The 19470-nt window shown below is 40.2% G+C and overlaps 1 protein-coding gene across 1 annotated transcript; it reads left to right on the top strand.

The window, feature by feature from the left end:
- Nucleotides 1–630: 630 nt before the first annotated feature.
- Nucleotides 631–14839, top strand: LOC137296112 (uncharacterized). The gene is made up of 5 exons (XM_067827795.1): nt 631–1021; nt 6553–6697; nt 9799–9947; nt 11491–11623; nt 12630–14839. Exons 1-5 carry the CDS (start codon nt 970–972, stop codon nt 12859–12861), a joined length of 711 nt encoding a protein of 236 aa, XP_067683896.1. The 5' UTR covers nt 631–969; the 3' UTR covers nt 12862–14839.
- The last annotated feature ends 4631 nt before the right edge of the window (nt 14840–19470 follow it).

Genomic DNA, 19470 nt, shown 5'->3' with positions numbered 1-19470 from the left:
ACATGCACACCTACTGATGTCTACTGGCTTTGTGGTACCTGCCTTAACCGAATATGGTCATTGTGTGGTTCCTGGTGATATCTTGTCAGTTTTTAGTCGTAATGTTGAATATCCATCTTCTCTCTCTCTCAACCAAGACTTAAATGAAGGATGTGATGGTAAAGTTATTGAACAGTTCTTCGTTGACAAAGGTCAGATTGAATAACGCTCCTTGTCCTGCTACTGATATAGCAAAACCGGACATCCCGTTATTTGTTTCGTTAGGACAAGGAAGATTCTCTGAAACTGACATACATCCATGAGTGAGTGAGTGAAAGAAAGAGTGACAGAGAGTGAGTGGGTAACAGAACGAATGTGTGACTAAATTTTAGAGTGAGTGAGTGAATTTGTGAGTGTGTGAGTCACTGAGTAACCAGTCCTTTTGTCGAAAAAAGAAGATGATGAATCTCTTCCCATAAAAGAAGGCATCTAAAACATTTCAAAGTTGCATGTTTTCATAGTTCGTTAGACCGTCTCAGTCAGTCAGGATTACAAGAGTTAACGTGGGGGCATGCATGTCAATGCAAATCCTTCTCCAATTCTAATTCAAGATCCATATCGAAAACCAAGGGTCAGTCATGAAACGCTGGCGATAAAACTTTACTCTGAGTGAAATAGTCTGCTCTTGGGAAATGCAGAAACATATTTAGTCCTGCCTAATCGTGTCGCAATTGTAAAAGACGGGGCAAGGAATCACACCGTTCAGCCATCGCTCCTAACTCAGCAGTTATGAAAATGTATGAGCAAAAAGTACAAGGTCACGCTCTGAACGCAGTCCTCGTCTATCGCCAGCGAATCTGTTTGCGTCGCGATTGACTAGGAAGGAAATTTGAATTTCGAGATAGCATAGCTAGCCTTGATGTTAATTTCATTATCGTTAGTGCAAGGCTAGCTTCAGGACCTTCCGTGAACGGCAGTAACATCACCGCTATGACTGCGCCAGGCTCGCTGGGTCTTCTTTGGCTTGTGTGTCTCAGTTTGGGTGAGTTATCTTCATTTTACATTACCAGTTTATCAATATGTAAGGAATGTTTCGTTTCAAATGATCATGTCACCGAGTTAGGGCTAGAGTTTCGTGTTTCTACATGTTATCTTTCCATTTTGTTACCTGTACGTCAGATTTTATTTAATATGCGAGTTCCATGATCTTATACTTATCGACTGTGTTGTGAAAGCATTATTGTGTTTGTTTGTTATATTTCTAACATCACACTCAGCAATATCGGCCATGTGTCGGCGCTCTGTAAATAGTCGAGTCTGGACCAGGCAATCCAGTGATCAACGAGAAGAACACTTATCAGATATTAAGTGTCAGCCAAGTCATCGAGACTGGCCACCCGATGCCGTTAAGTCACTCGTTACGACTAATGTGGATTACTGAGGACCCTAAGCCGGATCTTCACAGGTCGAATCTACTAGAAAGGAATAAGTTCGATGTTAAATTGAGTTGAAGGTTGAACATAATCTGACATTCTAACATTGACTGCATTGGCGGGGCGAGCAAGCTGCGAATGCAACCCCAAATCTGACCCGGATCTTCCACATGCACATGTCTGTAGAAGGAATAAGTGGTTTGAGGCTGTCGCCTGTATTTCAGTTATATTTGGCATGGCCACCTGTTGTTTGAGAGAATGCCAAAGAACTGCCGGTGCTGGACGTATAATGTTCTCAGAAACTCACGCGCACTAGAACCAGGATTAAAGGTCTTCAATCACATCTTCAATAAATAAGCCATAACGTGACTAAAGTTAATATATATTAATAGTAATTATAGCTAAGTTTGAAAAAATAAAACAATGCAAAAAAATACCCCAAACAAACAAACAAACAAACAACCCCCCCCTCCCCACCTACCTTTCCTAAAATAGAAAAAAGCAAAGAAACTGCCAACGAAATTTAAAACTAGTAATCTGAACGTATTGTGACATACAGACCCTGTGACAGTCATAATTAACGATGGACACTCATAATTAATGATGCACGTAACCTTGACATTAATAATTACTTACATATTCATGAAAAAGTTGAATTTCTTTTTTTCTGATAATTGTGGTGTGTGTGATTGTGTGTGTGTGTGTTTGTGTGTGTGTTACTCGATTCCACTATTTGCGCATTAGGATTATCTTATTCCTTGTTTAACGTGACCTCAGGCAAACTGTCCTTATAACGAGGTTTAACGTAGTCGTGGCGAGTGGGAAATACCGATGTCTGCAGCAGCGTCAACGTCAAGGAGAACAAGTCAAGTAGGAAAAATAGCAGTCTTTTCGCCGACCCGGTTGTATTGAGGCGGGCGTTCGCGCACGCCGTACTCTTACGTTTCAAATGTTGTCAAATATCTCCTCAACTACTGACATTCCATGCTGTTTATGTAAGAACTGCTGAGCAGATCTGCACAAGGAGACTATTGTTTATATCACACCAGACTTCCGGGTTCACTTGTCGAGTGGTTGAATTCTAGATTCAGCCTCTTTCCAGGGTTGTCTTTGCCGTAATCTGAATCTACAGCTTGGTTCCTATAACTCGAAGACGAACGTTGAAAATAACAGTATAAGAAAAGTGGGTGTAGAAATGTAGAAAAGTATACCAAATAGATTTGGCTCTTGACTCCATTCAGTCTCGCTACCTACTTGATGAAGGCTTGTAGGTTTTACGCTGAACATCAAACAGTGCTATCGACTATGTGCAGACAACACCCCATTTCAGTTATATGGAAGTGAACTCGTAAACGTTTATGGGAGTGTTTAATTGAAGACCAGACTGTTGAGCGTTCGCACACTGCTTCAGTGGGAGAATGTGTCCACATTCATTCACTGCAATGTTGAAAGGAGAGACCTTACAGTTGGTTAATCCGCTCTCAAGTGGTCTCCGTGAAGTACAAAAAACACTAAGAGACTTACATAGATTTATCAAGGGAGTTCATGGTTCCAATCTGGTCTGTATTATAAACAGCGGACTTTTTAGCACAGCAGAGTCAATATCAGGACATCAGGAGTTGAGACACCCTCTGTGCCTACATTAGGGATGGAACCCAGTATACGGCATCTGAACGAGAGACCCCTTAACCACTGCGCTATCCGTTTCGATTCGGTTAATCACAGAGCAGGGTTACTACTTGCTTTCAACATCCAATGTTTGTGGTGAGAAATTAATCCGATCTGGTAATCCAGATAGCTGGCATGGTGGATTCGTGACGTCGGTTATCAAATGTATAGATGCTCTTGGTGTCAGTCACTACAGTTAAACAGCATATAGGTTCTATATTATCGCTAAAGCATATAATGGGATGTGTCTACATATATGTTACAGTCAATTTGTGGAGTCTGTCAGTTCATGAAATGACTAAGAGGATTTATATATTTTTGTGTAACAACAATCAATATTCTTTAGTGATTTCATGAAATTCCACTTGATAACTTAATTTTCAAAAGTGGGTCACGAATTCACGTATTGTCACTAACTTTAAAAACTATTGCTGTTGCACTTCAACTTGGCTTTGAAGCATTTACACGTGTTTGTTTGACACTTACGGTGCCCAGAGCAGACACACCTCACAAACCCCTGTCCACCACATACAGATTAAATGACTGATTTCACAACCTAGCCATAACATACACACGTTATCCCGAAAATAGTCTCTCTTATCGTATGGTATTTTTCTATTAATTTTTTGGAGGCATATAGCCCATGCTTGCTTCGACGAAATACTACATTTGGGAATAACAACCCTCGAAATAAATCAGTTTCAAGCCAATCTTAATTCATGAGACGGAATATATGTAAGTGGGGAAATATATTGATGTCAACTTCCGTATTTGTCAACCCATTTCGTCGTATGTTCTCAAGGCGCGTTCGCTGGTAGCTCAGTTGTCCACCTTCAGTATCGAATAATCATTCCACACGTGTGAATATATTAGTACCGTCTGACAAAAAAAAACAGCGTAGGAAATGCTGCAATTATTATCAAATGAATAATAATGTTTATTCTCTACCACGAATATGCACTGCGAAGTCTGGCGCTCTCCGTTGTGAAAGGGTTTCTTCTTGTGTTGTAGTAATGAGAGTACAACTGACCCCACACGTCATCCGTGTATCTTACAACAGATTACAATTAATGATGACAAGCCACGCTATGGCATGTCGCTACCTTCTTCGCAGGGCACCATTTCTCGAGTGCAACCGCGGTGTGTGTTCTTGTCAGGGCCTGTAGACTCTTGCTCTGTCATCATCCATGCAGAAGCTGAACTCATCCTGGTCCTAGGAGGTGACCCTTTGACTGAAATCCAGTTTCAACGCCTAACGCGCCAGGACAATTGTAATCTGGCGCGTGGTATGTGTATAATAGCTCATGTCGTCTGTAATCTAGCTCTCGGTGTCTGTAATCTGGCTTCACGATGTCTGTAATCTAGCTCACAGTGTCTGTATTGTAGCTCGCAATTCCTGTAATCTAAAGTCTTTAATATGGTTTCACAATGTCTGAAATCTGGCTTCACAATGTCTGTAATCTAGCTCTCGGCGTCTGTAACCTGGCTTCACGATGTCTGTAATCAAGCTCTCGTTGTCTGTAACCTGGATGTCTGAAATCTGTTATCACAATGCCTGTCATCTGGATAACGATGTCAGTAGTATAGCTTCACCTTGTTTTTGATCAGGCTTCTCAGTCTCTGTACTACGGCTTCACTATGTCTTTTATCAGGCTTCACGAGGTCTGTAATCTAGCTTCATGGTGTCTGTAATCTAGCCCACGGTGCCTATAACCAGACTTCACCATTTCTGCAATCTAGCTTATGACTGTAGTCAAGCTCATGACGCCTGTAATCAGGTTTCACGATGTCTGTATCACGATGTCTGTATCACGATGTCTGTTGGAAAATGTCGATACTGCATAGGGTCTCTGTCACGCCAGGAAGTTTCAATCTGTTTGATATTTTCTCTCCACTTTCATACTTCGCTAATGCCGAAGTCGTTGATGAAGTTACTGCCAGGAAACGTTTACGCAAGAGCAGAGTTCGCAACATCGGTTTTGTCTGTTTATATAAGCCGACTTATCAAGATGCCGATAGTAATTCTGAAAGAGCTATCTGTTCTTGCGACTTGGGATGCCTCTTTCTGTATGATTCCAGTTACTCGACCTCCTGCCATCCAGCTCTGTTGGTGGTTTTCTCATGACGTTCATGCTGCTCTGGTTTTGGTAAACGTTTACCGCCAAATCCCTCGTGATTCTATCGATTTATGTCTGCATAAGTGTAAGGAGTATGTATGCAGGTGATAGTGTTGAAGTGATGTGTTTGGCTCGTAGTTCATACAAGTAATGACGATATACTAGTTACACTTGTAATGAGTCACGTTTCTTTTGAAGTTCAGTATAGATAAAGAGTATTTAGAAATCTTTCAACCAGTTAACAATAATTAATGTTTAAACAGCTTCTACACAACTTTCGTGTATGTATGACTTTGGGAAACATAATTACGATGGTGCATCTCGTCATCTTACAGAGAAGGTGGTAGCCGCGTTTGTGTGACCTCCTTGACGAGGTACGGCTTGGTTAATTGGGTGGACGTGATGGATGGACTTGCCTGTTGTAAGCCGGAACATTAGAACGAGTGGTTATCTCCGGGTTAATAGACTGACTCAACACACCATAGATTACACAGCATGCCTACAAAACACAACACGCAGAGGCGGCTGGGTTTTTAGGCCTTGGTTTTGGTTTTGGATTCCTTGGAGCCACAATAATAGAATTTAACTAATTTACGTTTCATTTTCTTTCTGAAAAGTTTCAGTTTCTTTGTAGTTTGTAGTCTGTCTGCTCCAACTTTGAAGGATTAGACTATTTAAAACACGCCACTTCAGTTTCTCTTAAGAATTACATGTCCTGATTAAGACGACCAGGGGGTAGCCTTGTGGACAAAGCATTCTGTCGCCACGCTAAAGGGTCAGGTTCCAGAGGCCTGTCAAGTACGACGTATGAAACCTATTTGTGATAGGGTAGCCAAGTGGTTAAAGCATTCGCTCGTCACACCGAAGACACCAGTTCGATTCCCCACATGGGTATAATGTGTGAAGCCCCTTTCTGGTGTCCGCCGCCGTGCTAAAAGCGGCATAAACATATAATAGATCACAAAAGACAATCAAAGATAATGTTAAAGCTGCACCATATTCACCCACTGACACATTCTATAGAGACGAAAATTCCCCCACCCCCCTATGGGTCATTTTAGAACGTTACATTTCCTATTGCAGGTATCATGGTTGCAGTGACGTCATTTGCGTGAGGATATCATTGAAACTATATCTCTTATCTAACCAAATGTAGTTAAGGTACCGTCATTTTCAATGTTTCTCTCCACCCAGATCACTGTAAATATTCATAATGATCATTTCTGGATATTTGCCTGAGATATATTCTTATATGGTTTCTTTTCCAATTGTTATCCCAAGTTATCCCTGTGTTATTCCAAGATGATCAGCCGAAGCACCATTTATATGCATGCCGTCTCATGTTTCATGTGAAGCATCCCTGACACAAGGTCAAGACTGTTCCAAGGAGTTTCTGGATAAGGTACAGGTCTGCCACGACGAGCTGGACGGCCTGCCACGTCTCCTTCACGACACCCTCCTGGCTGTGGACAGTTTTGAGAAGATCACCGCTCATTGCAGGTCTGTACTATAATAAGAACTGATCTGGTCCTATTCCAAAACACAACAAAATATTTTGTGAAGTGCACCGATTGTGGCCTACAAGAACAACATCGTGTGTGTGATGCAAAATCACCACATATATCATGTCAACGTTAAAGGGTTCATCAATTTCTAAGAAATGGTCGACATACCCGGATATCCACAGAAGTCAGTCCATCCGTGAACTTCAGGGTTGGAAATCAGCAACCCATGCTTTTCGGAAGGAGCGACAAACGGGATCGGGTGGCCAAGTTCGTTGACTTGGTTGGCACATGTTATCATCCCATCTGCGTAAATCGATGCTCGAGTTGTTGACCCCTGCATTGTCTGGTACAGATCCGATTAATTACAGACTGCCGTCATATAGCTGGAATACTGACGAGTGCCGCGTAAAACTAAAGTCACAAACTAACAGGTAACTCTATCTTGCTTATACCATGACCCTACGCCGAGAGCGCTGATGAAGAGACTGGGGGTTGCGCGCACAGGTAATGGTCTCCTTGCCTTCAAGTGTTGGACTGTTCAGTGATGGTCGACCTTATTCAGCCGAAAGTTCTGGCAATGTTGGTGATCGAAGCCCTCATCTGTTACATGCCAGTATGTTGGATCCGCTGTGATCTTGGCATTTCGATGTATGCCTGTAACAAGTACCACTAAACACTAACAATCTCAGCCGACTGTGTTGCATGCTGTTGGTGTGTGCAATCTGACAAAATACGCAAAATGTTTGTAAGTCACAATCAAAACAAATTTTCACTTTTATAAACAAATTTCAAAATAATAGGTGTAAACTTTCTTTTGTACATCAGTTTATATCGACTATCACGTAATATGTGCAGTCTGCACATGAACACTACACATGATGTGTACAGTATGCAAATATAGAAACAGGTTAACATAAAGGCAGCGCTATCAACACTCAAAATAATGAGTACGTGTCTTGGTTGATGTCATTGTATTCCAACTGTATAGACCCATGCTCATGCTGTCAGTCACTTGATTATCTGATCCAGCATCGATTATTTACAGATCGACGTGGTATAGCCTTTAATATTGATGAGTGCGGCATTAAACAATATACAAGCAAGCAAGCAAACAAACAAACAGTTATTCATAGACACCAGAACCTAATCATCGTCATATATATCTGGTCAGTACTTTTCAAAGACGTCCTGACACAACAAACATGAAGAAAGGAGGGAGAAAAAGAAAGAGGGCAAAATAGTATACCCCTGAAAAAAGGATTTGAAATCACGATTCTTTCAAAACTTTGGTCTTCTTGTTTTTAGCACTGTGTATTGTATGTATATACGTCACGTCCACAAACAGGCGTTCAGCGACTGCAGGAGAAGGGAAGTAACTCTTTTGTCCTTCAGTTTTGCAAGCAACGTCCCGGTCATCAAATGAAGTGTTCATACAATATGTGTTATATAGCTACTCTACATAAATGTGTCGAAGTTGGGAAGAGCTCAAAATAATAGCAAATATACTTACAGTGTGTTCTTATTTCCCTGTTTAGTTTATGGTTATGCGATCTTTTATCATTTTATAGACTAAGCTGGGTCGATATTGATTTGATTGCTTGAGTACTGACTCCTGAGGACATCCATGTCTTATCCGAATGATCGAAATGTTCTACACGAATTAAGTGGTACTCGCAGGACGCCATGTTGCTATCTGTGTAATCTATGTTCTGTTGCACGTGCCTCCAAGCGGATCAGTGTTTGTTAAACATTGTACTTACTAAAAGCTCTGTCGTAACATTATCTGTTTCGCCGAGTCCCTGCGATTAACCCACTATTTGTAATTGGAAGGTATGTGAATAAATATATGAAAACATGGCTTTTTAGCAAACAGCCATCTATCTAGGTGATACTCAGCTCGACACCGTATTGTTTGAACTGGCATCAAATGTTATCGCCGGGTATTTTTGTAGGTGTGGAATGCAGGTTGAACGTACGACACATGTGGCCTAAATATTCAAAATCTACGACTTGTATATTCAAATGTTTTGTCATCGGGAACATTTCAATGTATCTATCAACGTCAAGTGAAAACATCGAAACAATTATACCCCTTTGCTGTAATAGAAGGGTAGATGCCACTACTACTACCACTACTACTGCTACTACTACTGCTGTTGCTGCCACTACTACTACAATTACTACTGCTACTACTACTGCTGTTGCTGCGACTACTACTACTGTCAGTTATTACATCTTTGTTCGTAAGGAGACAAGCTCAAATCACTGGTAACATACATTCTGTTAAATCGGTTGAAATCATGCTGACGAAATGTTTGACAGTAGGAGTTCAAGGCTTCGAGACCCGTGAAGGTCCCGGGGTAGAATAGGCCTTCAGCAACCCATGCTTGCCATAAAAGGCGACTCAGCTTGTCGTAAGAGGCGACTAACGGGATCGGGTGGTCAGGCTTGCTGACTTGGTTGACGCATGTCATCGGTTCCCAATTGCGCAGATCGATGCTCATGTTGTTGATCACTGGATTGTCTGGTCCAGACTCGATTATTTACAGATCGCCGCCATATAGCTGGAATATTGCTGAGTGCGGCGTAAAACTAAACTCACTCACTCACTCACTCAAGGCTTCGAGCTGATTGCCCGTTCCTGCGTACCAACCGCATTCTCGGGAACATTCGCATGTAACACATGTACAAGATTACACGGCCTTATTCCTATGATCGAATTACACCATTTGGCTGCTACAACCACCCACAGCAACCACCCACAACAACCACCCACAACAACCACCACCAACAACCACCCACAACAACCACCAACACCAGTACAGCAACGGCTATCGTTTCCATCCTCTATCACTATTATTACAAGTCACAACTACCACCAGCCTCTACCACTATCACTACCATACTACCATTATCACTAGCATATATTGAACGTGTTGCGTGTATAATTAACGGCGTTGTTGTGTTCTGAGTCCATCCCCAAATCATCCCTCAAATATATGAGAGCCACCCTCTCGTACTGTTAACCTAGAGAATTCTAACTTTGAGAATCCATTTGGTTTACTGTCCAATACAAACGCCATGCTAAAATTGCAGACGCAACGCAAGCGTCTTCGTGACCCAGTGCTTCAATCAGCTGTACGAGTGTCCAGAACACGTAGTGACTAGGGATCGGTGTGACCTGGCCTCTCTGTACCCCGAGATACTGACCCAGAGGATGGATCTCACCTGTCGGCTACTGGACGGTAAGGAAACGTCAAGTTGAGATAGATGATATCTGGTGCTAGGGATGCTTCCTTGGCATACCCTGAGTTCCCTGAATGTGTCCAATGTGAAGCCTGTGATATTACCACCAGAGGCTTGTAAAACGTTTTTGTTGGATCCTTATTGGGACATGCAAAATGAAAATTTCTGTAAACACAAGAGTGAAAACATTGTTGATGCAAATGTTCCTACTTATGGTATTTGTTTATGACATATTCCATAACACAACATTGGCCTCAGTCTGTTTGACGTTCTTTAAAGTGTTAATACGTAGGTCCACTAAAATCAAACACCGACTTCAGTGGGCTTCCGTTTACTTCGTCTCACTGGTTGGAGGTGACTTTCATCTTGTATTTATTCTGGGTATTATTTGACTACATATGTACTTGTCAACCATCTGCCGTTCATATGCTGACCCAAAACAGAAACAAAAAGCGTCAGTGTTTTCTATAGAATATTGCTAGTAAAATAGGCAGGTAGCCTATGTCATGAGTACTCCTGGATGTCACTTCCACAGACTTCTAAATGTCAGGCAGAACAAACCTACCGTGTACTCCGCAGGGAGCTGAGAATATCACTGACATAGATACTGATTCTTTTACCCTTGTAAACGTGCCATGGGACGCTGATGTCTAGAGATAACGGAACGTGGTTTGGCCCTAGGGGCCATCAAATCTTGTGGAAAAGCATTCTTTTCCCTCAGAGGTTACTTGTCATATCTTCTTACAAGCCTCTTTTCTAATACGGTCATATTTCCCGGTTCTCGTAAAATCCCCTGACGGCAAAAACACGGCACAACACGAATTATCCCCCTTCTTTCAATCCAACAAGGACACGGGTTACATTGGCTCAGCTCCAACTATACTAATAAAAGCAAATGTGGGTCTTGTGGGTCCACAAATATTCCCTCCTCTGCCGTAGACTGGCGTTGATGTGACACACAGCTTGATCCGACATTACATGATTGAGTCTAGTAAAGACGTTTGCACATCGCACCCTAGAGGAGGTCATAGTTTTCCTGAAGCATTCGGAAATTACCGAGGTCTAGCTAAGGATTGTTTTTGAAACAACGTCGCTGATTGTACAACTAAATCTGATTGCAACCGATCACGAATCCTGAACACTCGCACCACGAAAGTGTCGTATTAATTAGAACTGAGGTTCGTAGGAACATATGACAAGTAACCTCCGTGGAAAAGAATGGAGGAATTGATATAATCTCTATTGTCATACTTACATGTGGATGGTATTTTGGCCATGAAATGTGGATCATACGACGCCGGTTCGCCGATCGATGTTAGTTCCAGCGCACAGGCATACTTCTGTGGGAGAAAATAAGATATTTAACCATTCCTGAACGGTGTCCGATCATCGGTTCTTGACCAAATTTTGTCTATCCGAGACACGCGCCTTTGGTATTAATACAGATCTTGATTAATATGTTTTTAACAAAACGATATAGGATTGGTATTGCATTCTGAACAATACTTTCTTTAACTTGTTTTTCAATCAATCTTCTTTTAGTTATCAAGGAGGAGCTGGATTGTGTAAACGAAAAAACATGCGCAGTGAAGAGCTGCCTGGCAGCCATTCGCCAGCAGTCTGACGTCATGACATTTGCTGTATTAAGTCCACCACGGAAAAGAAGCAATTGCAAGTAAGCTGATCATTTTACTGATCACAGTCAGACAGCTGTGGAGTTCCCGGTCTGGTGTGACATTTGCATCGTCCATTATTTTCAAATTAATAATTTATTTATTCTCTAATGGGCTTTCCGGACGTGTTCAACCAAATACAAAGCTTTGTGAAACAGTTCAATCCCAACACGTGAGTCCGCTATAGATAGATTCTTAAATAAGCTCTTGATATAAATCCGCCTCATATACATGCGAAGTTGTCACCCGACGGGTCATGTGTACTTAGTTCTCGATAATAAGTATAGAAAGGAGGATACAACTTTTTGAATATTTGTGAGTGAGTTAAAGGTTCACTTAAGACATGCTCTCACCCTTGCTACAGGGACCGGATCTCGCTCCTGCTTGCCTTTGATTTCACGCTACACATATACAAAACGATCCCTTTCTCGCTGACTGTTTACTCCTCCTTGGTGAAAGTTTGACACAAGCACGTTATGCTTCGAATATCAAATGACTACGAAAATTACGAAAAACAATCTCCAGTTTGATTCATAATGATATGATATGATATGGAAACTAACCAGTCACAACGTTCGCTTTATAGGCCAAAAGGCCTAGGTTCGACTGCAGAAATGGGTACAATTTTTTGTGAATCTTTGTCATACCCCACCGGTATGGACTCTGTGGTAATACTGACATAATTGTAAACCTCTAAATCGTCATTTTTTAACTTGTGTCAATGAATATGTTCAGCATCCCGATCCACAAAGCCTTCGTAATGACACGACCTGTCGTAACTGTGTAGTTTAACATTGGCTTACGAATATCTCAGTGCAAGGAATGCTTTGTGGATCGGAATCCTAGTCACGTCTGACCAATTATTCATCATACTAATTTTTAACTCATTATTCAGTTTCATATTTTAAAAAAAAATAGTCAGTGAAAACCTTGATTTTAACATCATAATATATGTTCGTTTTATTGCACTTTGTTATAACATTTGATTCCCAAATGCTATTTTTGCAGTTGGCTCGATAAGGTGAAGGTATGCTATGAGAAACATTTGCGAGGAAGGTGCTCTGACGTCATAACCAACTACATGGCCGCCATGTTGGAAACCCACAAACCGCCATCTTGTTCGCCCCGACAATACAAACCAATATCCCTGACACTGTCAAGTTCGGCACGTAAAACGAACACAAAATATGTCATATCAACTATGGTGCTATATAGTCTATTTTTGCATTCGTGGATATAACTATTTGGGCCATTACTAGAGTGATTACAGTTCATGTGTGTTTCACTATCTGCACGTTTTGTTACATAAATAACAACATCCGAGACAAGAATTATGTACAGATCGTATTAAAATGTACATGACATCTAAATCGTAATGTGAAGTTTTCTTGCCTTATCGCGTGTTGCAAGTAAACTGACTCGCAGACGATACCGAAGCGCCATATTATAATGACAATACATCAATGCCATTTCATGGTCTGACTTTGGTTACGTTTGTGTTTACATCTGCTTAGCAAACGAACGTTAAAGGGGCACTGATGCGGAGCATTTTCCGTGGACTGGTGTAAACTTTTGTTATTGTTTTTCTCCCGTGAGTACCCGGATGATATCCCAGAATTCGTGACTGGTTCGTGACGTCTGCTGCGCAGTCCGTAAGCGCAATTGATAGTTTAATTATAGACAGATCAACTGAGGTGAAGTCAATTGTACTTCATTACAAATGTATTATGAAAACAAATGAAACACTTTGAAGGTTAATCATCTGCCAGTGGTAGAAATGGTAAAAAACTATTAGGACGGAAAAATAACGAAGCCAATGTACGTCTCTATATTTTGTCTCATAACCCTAATTAGTTTATTGTCATATTTGTATGATTCTGAAAATTAATAAAAGAACACACGATTTGCTTATACTCATAGTAAATTTCTAACATAACAGCAACATTTATACATTGTATAGATTGCCAATGTGGATCCTATTTCACACACATACGCGATCTAGTGTGTGTTTTCTGTCATACAGATTCTGCTGAATGCTACAACAAATAAATTAAAACAAAATGCAAATAATGAACGTAAAACAGACTAATTTTATAGCAACAGTGTCAGGCTACTACCTTGTTCAGGAATGTATCTATCAATATCCACGTAAAAGAAATCGTATTCCATTCATCTGCAGCTGGTAAATAATCCTGCTCTGTGTCGCGTGTCTTACAACTGTCTCATTTGCGAAAAAGTAACACATCGTTTCACGTCTTTCGTTGGTGAAAACTAGATAAACCTCTCATTGGTCTCCCAAGATAGCACACCTGGCAACTAATTGTATGATGTCCACTATTCTAAGTAATTTAGTTGACCAATATTGAGCAATCAATCAATCAACGCAAGGGTGGTTAATTCTTTGAAGGGAGGATGTTGTTTTTGCACTCACACTTTACGACAGGGTGTAGTCATCTACACACACTGCCTTTTGACAAATCCGCTAGAAGAACAAAAGTAATTAATCAATCAGTGTGTTATCGGTTAATCCTTTGATCGATGTTTGGTTTTGTAACTCAGGTGATAAACCCTCTTGCATCACTTACATGCACATATTACATAACATACAACACATTTGCCATTACAGACCTTAATTTATAATGTTGAGTATTTACTCCAGACAGGAGAAATGCCAAATGGGAACCTTTGTTGAGTAACCGAAGTGGTGTTGCTACTAATTATACCTGTTATAAATTCATGAATTGACCATCAAGAGAATGATGACAAATAACACGTGTAGGTTTACACCATCTACGCGAGTTACAGCAAGGAAGATGTAATCTCTGTGTCGCATGCAGCCTGAAAACACTTATGGGCCGAAACTGTTTTGAGGATACCAACGGAAATTCGTTACATAAGGAATACACACAGGCATTTGCTGTGTACCTTGGTAAATAAGTGAAATAAGTTTTTTTTGACGTAAGACAATTTTCAGATTTCTCTACCAAAGCCAAGGTCATCGTTTTTTTGTTTACGAATTCAAATAAATCAACTGTGTGTTTTATTATCATAAATAATAAACCATTGTAGCTACCATAGCTACCAAAATTTACGTATGCTATTTGCTATCACAGCTCAACCAACACTCAAAACTACCTAAATATACAGCTTTGCAATCTTCCGTACTGAAACAAATGGCTTGCTACGTGCCTGTAGACATCATATTTTCATGTAACATGATTAAATATCGAGGTTAAAAACACAGAAATAGGATCAAATTGGATCAGTAAGTATACCATCCAAGCATCCGAAAAGAACTACACTGCTGGGATATATGGTTACGATCAGACAAGGAATACCATGGATATTTTTAAACAAATGGCATGTGATGGGCATCCGGCCTCCTGACTGTTTAAGTGAAGAAATTTTGCTAATATGGACAGGAGCCCAGTTCCTTTGTCCGTCACGGTCGAAGGAGTGGGCGCTGACCAATTTGCGGTCTGCTTTCGTAATTAGACCGTTGGCGAGAAGTATTATTCGCTCCGCATCAGTGCCCCTTTAATTCCAAAGCATTTCGTATGTCCAAAAATATTTTGATAAACTATCTGTACGTATTTTATGTTATATCTTTTCGTCCTTCATAGTGCAATCAGTTCTACACAGTTCAAATCAATTCAAAGAACTCCATCATACCAACTTTTTAAGGCCGAATCAGAGACGTTAATGTACACGGCAATCGTTCCAAATAAGAACATTCCATATGCATAAAACAAAGAATATTCTTAACTAACCCAAACCACTCCTCTCACAGTTAGGAATCAAACAAAAACGATCCAACCTTAATTTGACTTTACAGTTTCACTGTTCATTACCGGCATTTACTATGATGCTAGCGCCAACGTACGGATCAGGAGTGTGGGGATTTGAAAAACTTGACCTAGTAGAGAATATCCATCTGCAATTTTGGAAACTTGCATCTGGACTAAAATATTCTACTACGCCACATTTCATGGATCACGGCGAATTTGGTAGAACTCAAGTGTATACGAGATATATCAACGTATGTTATCCTTTTGGCACATATATATCCTTATTGATATATATATATATATATATATATATATATATATATATATATATATATATATATATAGAGAGAGAGAGAGAGAGAGAGAGAGAGACACTTAAGTTATCCTATGTGTGATATAATTACAGTTTTAAATAAAAGCTTTCAGTCAGATATTTTTATTCACTTTATCAAAAGTACATTAGAGAGAACTGGATTATGAGATGCATTTGTCGATCCCTAGGCATGCGCCTCGTCTTTTATGGCTTAAATGCTGGACAAATCGTAACATACCAGTATATTTAATAGTGGGGAGAATGCTGGACAAATTGTAACATACCAGTATATTTAATAGTGGGGAGAATGCTGGACAAATTGTAACATACCAGTATATTAAATAGTGGGGAGAATGCTGGACAAATTGTAACATACCAGTATATTAAATAGTGGGGAGAATGCTGGACAAATTGTAACATACCAGTATATTAAATAGTGGGGAGAATGCTGGACAAATTGTAACATACCAGTATATTTAACTGTGGAGAGAAAGTATCATATCAAGGACATAGGGAATTAAATCTAAATCTGCCAGTGGAAATCGGAAGGTGGCCAAGTATCCAGAGGAATGAAAGATACTTTACAACTTAAATGTAATCACACTATAGTCTTTCATGTCTAGCGCTAGATTCACAGTATGACCTACCACAACACATCTAAATTATTCTTTGTTCTTTCACCAACAAGTTCTAGATGTAAGATTTTTCTCAGATGTTTGTACCTATGTACTTACTAATTGTATACACCTATGTATGCATAAGGAATTGCATATGTTAAGGTAATATGTATAATCAGGGCAACATGCATACTCCCTGAAAATTTCAGCCTGAATGTGATATGTGTAATGTCTCATGCACTCAGGGAATATACACAATACCGGAAAGTTTCAGGAATTATACATATTCCTTGGTTTTAGGAGAGATTTGTTAGACATATTCCCCCAAACTGTTTGCACTTCTAAATGCTTAACGTATTGTAGCAGGTTTTGACGGAAGATTTATTTCTCAAACATGTATGATGTAGTATAACTTAAAATGAAACAGAAACATTTCCAAAGCAAACAAGATCACCAGGTACATGTATTTCATTTTGTTACATGTAGCATATCAATGTAGCACCTCCGGGTGCTACATTTTGGAGGTGCTACATTACACACATTCCCTGTCACATATATACCAATATGTAATTATGTATTGTATTCAACCGTATGGACAAGATGAATGCATATGAATTGTTGTTGATATGTTTTTGTACCCCCGAAACAGTGTAGGTTTCCTTGTTGCAAAACAATGTATTACTGCGTAGGTGTTCAAAGAAAAGTGAAAGTATTTCATATGTGTGTCTGTGCTTTCAATGTTCAGGAACAAACTCTGCAGGACCGTATGTATGTATCAGTTGTCAACAATCTGTCCAGCAATAATCCAGCAACACCAGCCTTTGATGTCAGTGTTAGGTTAAATCGAACATGCATTTGATGAACATTTTAAACAGCCTTACACGACTCAGATGTTGTTGATCTGCCAACACAATTTATTTGCAAAGGTAATATTTGATGCGCCCCTTTAGTTTCCATTGCACCATGTTGTCCTTGTGTCATAGACTAAATCATTTCAATAACTTTCCTTAAAACTTCATTTATTCAAACGATCTATTTGTTTCAATTATATAAGTCCAAAGTGCACCGAAATTCCATCCCCTTTTATTCGGTGTATCCCCTCTTCTCATAACATTGAATGATTGCATATTTTATCATACGTTGATGAAAATGATACGGACCAGCTTCTTACTACGGTGAACAGCTGATAGAAAATTAATTTGTTATGCATTAATTAATTCTATGCATGTTATGCATTAATTTCATTTGCCTTTAACCTCAAATGGAATTTATTTCGTCTTTACCACACGGTGACTGGTGCGTAGTAAGACATTTCTTCATGTAAGCTCGATAGGTTTCAAAGTCGTATACTTTTATAGTTTTGAAGGCTTGCCTAACCTTTGCATCAACATTTACGTGTAAGCCTATGTCTTTCATAGTGACAGCTACCTCGTTGGAGTTTTCTCTGACGTATATTGTATAGATTTCATGGGTTATTAGTTTATCATTATGTTGCTAGCATGTGAGAGGAAACGGTTTGCTAACTGATGATGAGTACATGCATATGTAACAGAAAGTAGTTAGGTTCGGTTTAATCCAGGTCGAATTGTTGAGTGCTACAGTACCTGTAACTCTACAGAAGTTTTCCAGTGAATGTGGTGTTATCACAGGCGGTCAATGATACAAATGTCACCGCCGTTTTCTCTGTTAAACACGATGTAATATATTACGTTTGATATCGGAGTCTATCATGGTCATTGTCGGGTGTGACGAATATATCATATATTTCATCGCAAACATATGATGCAAAAAGGAAAGAACAATAAATATATTCTGTGTCAATAAAATGTTCATAATTAAATATTCATTTCATGATCCATGCATTTACGTAGCAGTGTAAATATTGTACAATGAGTCGCTAATAAATAATTTAGTACTATCTTTTCTGTTTTGTCTTTTTCAATATTCCTTAGCATGAAATATTTTCACATGCAAGTATGGAACCACTCCATGTTCGACAGTATGCTTCAGGACACATCCTCCTGCAAGAAGCTCCAGAAGGACCCCATCGCAAAACTCAACCGCCAACACAAGGCCCACCTCAAGACCCTATGTGGCAATTATGAACTTTCAACAGGCTTGCATCGTAAACTATAACGGTCCCTTCCCCAGCTCCCTTATGTCAGGGAAACGGTCAAGATCCATAAGAACCCTGTCAAAACCCACATCCTTGTGTGTTCTCGTGATACAGTTTTTTACAATACTGCTCAGCACCTTATTCATGGTCTATCCCCACTAAGTAAGACAGCCAAATCCTTCATCACAGACTCTACTGGTTTTTGCTCCAAGTTGCGTGAACTATCGAATCCTGGTCCCATTGTCAGCTATGATGTTGTTGGTTGGTTACTGACGTTCCACGTGAAGAAGCCCTACGAGAACGGCTCAACCAACTTGAACAACCACTGGACACCATCCTCTTCACGGACACCATCATAGATCTCGCATCAGCCTGCTTCAACTCAACATACTTCACATGGGGAGACGATATATATGAACAGATACATGGACTGCCGATGGGTTCCCCACTGTCACCTATCCTTACGGAGATATACATGTGAGACCTTGAAGAGAAAGCCCTCCTCACATCACCTTTCCAACCTATGTGCTGGTATCGGAAGGTGGACGACACTTTGTCGTCCTGAAACCTGACAACGACCCCCTAGAGCTGCTTAACCACCTCAACAAGCAACATCCAAGAGTCAAATTCACCATGGAGGCAGAAACCAACAATCAGATCCCTTTCCTAGACATCCTTGTATCCCGCACCCATTCTAACCAGCTTCACACAACAGTATACCAGAAACCCAGACATCCTTGTATCCCGCACCCATTCTAACCAGCTTCACACAACAGTATACCAGAAACCCAGACATCCTTGTATCACGCTCCCATTCTAACCAGCTTCACACAACAGTATACCAGAAACCCAGACATCCTTGTATCACGCTCCCATTCTAACCAGCTTCAGAAAATAGTATACCAGAAACCCAGACATCCCTGTATCCCGCTCCCATTCTAAACAACTTCAGACAACAGTATACCAGAAACCCACCCATTTCAACCAGTATGTCCACTTTCAGTCCAACCACCCT

The sequence above is a fragment of the Haliotis asinina genome, chromosome 9, assembly GCF_037392515.1.
Source record: "Haliotis asinina isolate JCU_RB_2024 chromosome 9, JCU_Hal_asi_v2, whole genome shotgun sequence".
Taxonomy (NCBI): domain Eukaryota; kingdom Metazoa; phylum Mollusca; class Gastropoda; order Lepetellida; family Haliotidae; genus Haliotis; species Haliotis asinina.
Note: the sequence above shows the minus strand (reverse complement) of the source record. Positions and strands in the feature narration are given on the sequence as shown.

What these genes read in the sequence shown, in the direction of transcription:
- LOC137296112 (XM_067827795.1), top strand. Translation starts at nt 970, where the DNA reads ATGACTGCGCCAGGCTCGCTGGGTCTTCTTTGGCTTGTGTGTCTCAGT. An exon ending in GCTTGTGTGTCTCAGTTTGG is followed by an intron (nt 1,022 to 6,552) that starts GTGAGTTATCTT and finishes TTTCATGTGAAG; the next exon opens with CATCCCTGACACAAGGTCAA. An exon ending in CGGAAAAGAAGCAATTGCAA is followed by an intron (nt 11,624 to 12,629) that starts GTAAGCTGATCA and finishes CTATTTTTGCAG; the next exon opens with TTGGCTCGATAAGGTGAAGG.